At 42.3% G+C, this 6000-nt stretch overlaps 2 protein-coding genes across 2 annotated transcripts; one reads left to right on the top strand and one right to left on the bottom strand. All coding sequences in view use genetic code 11, as the record gives it.

Annotated features, from left to right (window-relative positions):
• Positions 1-814: 814 nt before the first annotated feature.
• Positions 815-1068, top strand: EGR_08922 (General transcription factor IIH subunit 5; the record flags this gene model as incomplete). Its single annotated transcript, XM_024498171.1, has 2 exons — positions 815-849; positions 882-1068. The coding sequence occupies 2 exons, from the start codon at positions 815-817 to the stop codon at positions 1066-1068; spliced, it is 222 nt and encodes a 73-aa protein (XP_024347416.1).
• Positions 1069-1456: 388 nt separating this feature from the next.
• On the bottom strand, positions 1457-5732 carry EGR_08921 (Uracil phosphoribosyltransferase; the record flags this gene model as incomplete). The annotated part of the gene is made up of 6 exons (XM_024498170.1): positions 1457-1563; positions 2438-2536; positions 2887-3120; positions 5028-5140; positions 5212-5378; positions 5700-5732. The coding sequence occupies 6 exons, from the start codon at positions 5730-5732 to the stop codon at positions 1457-1459; spliced, it is 753 nt and encodes a 250-aa protein (XP_024347415.1).
• Positions 5733-6000: the final 268 nt, after the last annotated feature.

Raw genomic sequence — 6000 nt, 5'->3', positions numbered from 1 at the left:
GAAATCTCCGCGTTCGTGAAAAAGTCAGAACCGCTCCACTACAAAATAGATATCTGACGACTTCTCCTACCCTTCCGTACAAAAGGTAAGCGGATACTTTACATAAAGGGTCCATAAGTGCAGCAGCACCAAGCATAATCGCGAAAGATGGGATTATTTCGTACCACATAGCAACTTAACGCCGACGACACCCACGGACTGGCTATGCGCACGGCAACATAAGGACGAGAACGAATGTTAAGTAGGTGATAGTTGGAACGGAGACAAAATAGTCCTGTCGTAAGCTAGAAACAACTGCCAAAACTAAAAATTAATATTTTATCATAATAAAAGCAGCGGCTCTCAATGTCTACCTCGTGTGCAAATCCCAAAGGATACGAGGGTAACTATAATCCACCATGTCGGCACTGCATATTCTGCCTTCTACACTACATATTATGCCTTCTTTTATCCCCAAAAAGTTTTGAGATACTACAATTGAAATAATTTAGCACTCATTATGGACTTGATACCGCATATCGGCGTAAACATATCAACTTTTTGGCGGATAATGCCAAAACTTTGTACAGACAGGTAATGAACTACCACTTCTTATAAGCACTCTTTCAGAATTTCTTAGTTAAGACTGTATATTGTTATGTTTTCTCGCGAATAAATGTTTTACTCAAATAAGGCAGATTTTGGCATATTTTTCACACAAACCCTACGCCATATCGGTCTACAGAAGTTATAGTCGCTGGTTTAATAATCTCCTTACTTGTAGCCTTCATCACACCAAGGTTGCCTTGGTACTCGTCCGGAGCTCTTACGCAAAATGGTGAATGTTATAAAAGGCGTGCTCGTTAAATGGTTGGTTTCCTCTAAGCACTAATTTCATTTAGCGACCCAGCCATGAAACAATTCCTAACCTACTTGTCTGAAAACCTCATTATTGGCTCTCGTTTCGTCTTGTCAGATCTTGACGACTCCCACATCTTCATTGATCCAGTAGTTCTACCTCGCCTGCAGGCCAAAGTTGACGACCTTATGGAAAAGCTTTCTTTCCCCCTTGTTACCGAAGATGAGTAACACCAATGGCCCCCCCAATGTCTCGCGAACTCCGCATTTCACCACGTACCAGCTCCCCCGTATCACACTTCCTGACTTGGCGTTAATGTACTTCTCAAAATAGTGTGGGCAGCTGCGTCCCACTCCTTTTCAGTCTTTCAGATCTCTGGACTTACGAGTTTACTAGATCCCCTTCGATCACCTAATACGACAAATCAGACACGTCTTTCAAGAAATCCCCCAATCCGAAATCACAAGAACATTGACTCCATATTTATCTGGCACATAGTTTCATGGAAACTATAGCGAACACGCAGTCCAGCGTACACCAGTGAAGTGGGAGAGGGATAGGACGTGGCAGGTCTAAAATACACTGAAGATACAAAGCATTCCCGATTGGACGTTCCTTCTACATTGTGCCAAAGTAGGACTGGTCAAAGTGGCTCGGAACCACTGGATGTACTTCCGAGGTGACGACTGTGAGCGCTGGATTTCTTGTTAGTACGTTCTTCAGTCCTGCACAAAACAAGGTTAAAAATGTCATGCATGGACCTACCTTTAAACCGATCTGTAAGCAACATTTTACACGATAGAAGTGCCATCATTCGACCTTAGGGACAAACTTGCAGGCCTGGGGCTAAATGAAACCATTCCTTGGGGGTGCCCAGCAGTGACTGTTTAGATTTTGTTTCTCTGGGATAAGGTGAATCAAGTTCTTGTAAACATAGCAAATGTAAATTGAACTGTAATATAGATGGAGAATGCATGATTTAGTCAATAATATCGCTTTGATAGGAGGTAGGTGGAGAGACAGTATTAAGTACTCCCAAACGAAATCACCTTTCATCATACTAATCAATTTTGACTCTATAAAACCTGGTAGGATTTTTAAATCACTATTCTAGAATGGGCAAGCAATTCAATTTGCTGGCGAGGCACCTTGCGGATTAAAAACTTTTTTGATTAGCGATTCGAGATCATTTGATCTCCTAAAAATTTCATCCGCATGTGTGCGAATGAATCAAACCACTTGGAGTGGCTGGTTGCGTTTGTTTTAGAATGAAGCCGTTCAACACCAGACGATGCAAATATGAAATTGAATTACCTAAAAGACTGGTGGCACCTTACAAACAGTCACAGGTCAGGACGGCAACTAATTCGAAGCACAAGATAAGCTACTTTAAAATACAGTCTTTAAGCGTAGAATGTGGATGATAACATAACACTTTCCCCATTTGACAGGGAACTTGTGGACATACGAAGAGGGGAATTGAAACTGCCGAGATACACAGCACTTCCTGAGATGAAGTAGTTTCATTTAGTCGGGATTAATTTAAGGCCGCAAGATGAGTAATAAAAATAGGATTTTCCGAAAGAAATTGTGTTGTACCTTGTGGTGACGCGAAAAGCGTGTGGAGGATGACGTTCTCGGCGGAGACGTTGTAACTTCGAAGCAATTCCAGTGCAGTCAGCACAATGTTCCCAGTTTCTAAAGTAGGGGCAAAAGCAAGACAGATACCCATTTGTGATTTGAGTCCTGAGAACTAGATATAGCCCTGATCTAAAAACACGTTGCACGATTCAAACTCAAGAAAACACCGTGATATCTGATCTTATAGCATAAATCCCAACAGAAACACTTTCCGGTAAGTGGAGTCAGAGGCGTTGTTCTGGTATGCCCTTATCTGGAAGCCACCGAAACTGAAACAATCAGCACTACCTCTCAATTATGGGCAGGCCAAATAGTTTCAACATCCGAAAAAACCAGCGAAAAGCACCGCAAAGAAATGGGGACAATCGAAGTAATAAAGAGGGCTGATAAGTTGGTTCCACACTTACTGAGCGTGGGATACATGAGGAGAACCTTGCGTGACTCGATGCCGGGCGGGAGTTTGGCGTAGACGACGCGCGGCTCGGAGATTTGGCCAAACTCCTCTGAGACGGTGATGAGGATTTTGCCAATCCGCAGCCCCCGACAGCAGTCGCGCAGGCCACGCTCCATCGCTTCGCCACTGCGCACAATTGAGACGCCGCAGTTGCCGCGCAGAAATTTCAGCCCGTTGTAGCGATGCCCTGGTGGTAGGGAGAGAGTGGAACAATTTTCGGAGTAGGCGAAAAGCAGTACGGGCTTCATTCTGTTGTCACAAAGACAGCCCATATTTGATTCAGGCGAGTAATGAGGTATCGTGAGACGAGAGTGTGCAACACGACCACAATTCAAGAACATGAAACCCCGTTGCGAAATACTTCAATCTATTGCATTGGTGGCCTATTGATGAGGAGTGGAAAAGGAGGAAAGCCGCTCACTGGGCATACAGGAAAAGCGCAGGCTCTTCTGCTAATGTAAGCGAGAACAGAATTTAAAAATAAGATGAGGTGCATCGTTCTTAATCTTGTTGTCAGAAAAAAAGCCGGAAATCCTTTTCCGTAGTGGAAGAAAAGAAAGTCGGAACCTGCCTAGACTAAGGCGTTTCAAGAGACTTCTAAACAAGGAAAGGTGCATTGATAAACTGGGGTATAACCAAGATTTAAGAACATGGAAACTGATAACCGGCACTTCATTCAAGTAGCGGATCAGCAATCAGTTTAGGTATTAGTGAACAGGAAGGAAGCGAAACATCATGAACAATGTGACATCGCCTCTTGCAAAGTCTAGTGACTGCATCACTCACTGGAATTTGGCTTTGCTTCAAAACGTGTTGTTCATGTAATATGGACATTGATAAGGTGCCATGTGACACTTTTGCGACGAAGCATTTAATCTCCAATTTCCATCAAATCTTCCACTGATATCGTCAAAATATTCCCTTATTTTTATATCAAGGACCAGAAAATAAATCTGGGAAGCCTCAAAACCAAGGACAGTATTGTTGCAGGGTACCACATTTCGGCACTTTTCAGGGAAAGAAAAAGGTGGGATCTAGGAGAAAACGCGCTTTAGCAATGACGATCCCCGAATTCAAAACCCAACATCTAAACAATTGAGAACAAAAATATGGATAAGAATGAAGTACGACAGCAGTGATCAACTTTGAGGACGTCCCAGAGTTAAAAGGATTAAAACAGAGGGACATTCGGTTTCGCCATTTAGGTGAAAAAATTATGGCTGACGCATAATAGGTACTGGGAATATCCTGCCTTGATAAGTCAAGAAAGTAAGAGGCAAAAGACCATCTAATTGCCTCAACCCAGTGCATACCAAAAAGGTCGTTCGAATCTGAGCCTGGTGAACCTGAGGAAAAGTTATTCATTGTTTTGTGCAATGAGTGGAAGACACAAAACACAAGAAATACTAGTAAGTGAAGTGGATGAAAGAGTTGAGGTGAGAAAGTAAACATTGTGCTGAAAAGCAGTACAGCTGAATCAGCTGAGTTAGCTGGGAGATGTGAAAAGATCTAAAAAGAACCACACCTCGGCAAAAAATGAACCGTGTGACACACTTGTAACAGTAGCAAACCGCACGGCAGTTGCATAACGCGGGGCCTCAGTCTAGCATATTTTTGTCTCTACGTCGACAGTGAACTGCTCTGGCAATCGCAAATGTAATTCAAAAACCGAAACAGCTCTTTAATAAAGCAATTAATAGATGTCTCATTTAATGCCACCACAAGCAACAATCGCCAACGGAGTTCTGGTCATGCTATCTAATCCTTCCCTTCGCTAATAGTAAAGTTACCATCAGACGCGCATTCTGAACAGCTATTCGGGTACTATAAGTCAATGACTTACTTGATATTCACAAGAGAAATATGAACCGTCAATAACTGCTCAAGAAATAAAAGCAATAATGACTACCAAATCCACTATTCATTGTCGAAAATGCAAACCCACACCTGCAGTAGAGGATTTTTAAGATTTCACTGACCCAGCTTACGGTACGAAGTACAAGCATGTTTAGGACATCAGTGAAATAGCCACCGGGTGACCTCGGAAAGCGCGCACGTTACAGGTATGATAAAAAAGATGCAAGCATATCTCACCTGTGGGAGTTGTAACAGAAACCTCTTCAAAGGGGAGCTGATTGAGACCCTCTTCCATCACCAAACGAATGAGACGATTTGCATAAAAGACGAAATCATTCCTCGTGGTGGTTCTTCAAAAAGCACGAAATTTGACGAAATGAGTAGTAGAGACGAAGTTACAGTTATTTTGAAGAAAGTGTACCTATCTCGCAGAACAGTTTGCATTTCACGAACTTCATCAGTTTGACGAAGTAGGACAATGTTCGTAGAAAATGTTCGCATGACCTCGGCAACCTCAGGATAGGGAGACCCCTGAAGAGTACTACTACCATTGGCCGTCATGAGACCCTTCACATGTTCCGTTATTGCCTAAAGAGGTAGAAGCAAATAAGTTCATTACTGGAGCCAGTTTCAAAGGCATCGTACGAGTAAATACAAGTAAGGGCGATGCTTTCATAAAAGCAGTGCCACAAGGGGTAAAGCTAACATACGTACAAGGATTTAAAAGGAAGAGGTAAGTCAAGGAGCATACCGTCTTGCCTCAATAATGGGAAATAAGTTGAATTAAGTGGAATAGAATATTTACAAGCATGAGCCCGAATAGTATACAGAAAATAGCCTAATGTCGTATTACTTGCACAGGTGAGAGCAGCACACAAAATTTGAGAGCTCAAATGGTGTGTCCATCACCTGCTCAATCATTGAAGCATCACACAGAGCCATTAGACAAAACAAACACAAATTCGACGGACAACACGAGGCTGAAAAATAAGTGTTAGTTATGCGCTAAACACCTGCTGTAAGTTAAACAAAGCAGATTTTGAGAGGAGCACAGCACGTCTCCTCCCAAAGTAGGGGAAAGAATTAACATGGATTTCCGTTTTCAATACCAAAGCCAGCATACAACTTATATCAGCGTAAAAAAATTTCAGAGACTTTGGACCATGAAAGTTTAGTTTTTCAATAAACTTCTAAAAAAGATCCAATTTTT

This window comes from Echinococcus granulosus (assembly GCF_000524195.1).
Source record: "Echinococcus granulosus chromosome Unknown EG_S00124, whole genome shotgun sequence".
NCBI classification, from domain to species: Eukaryota; Metazoa; Platyhelminthes; class Cestoda; order Cyclophyllidea; family Taeniidae; genus Echinococcus; species Echinococcus granulosus.
This window is presented reverse-complemented; position numbering and strand designations above follow the sequence as displayed.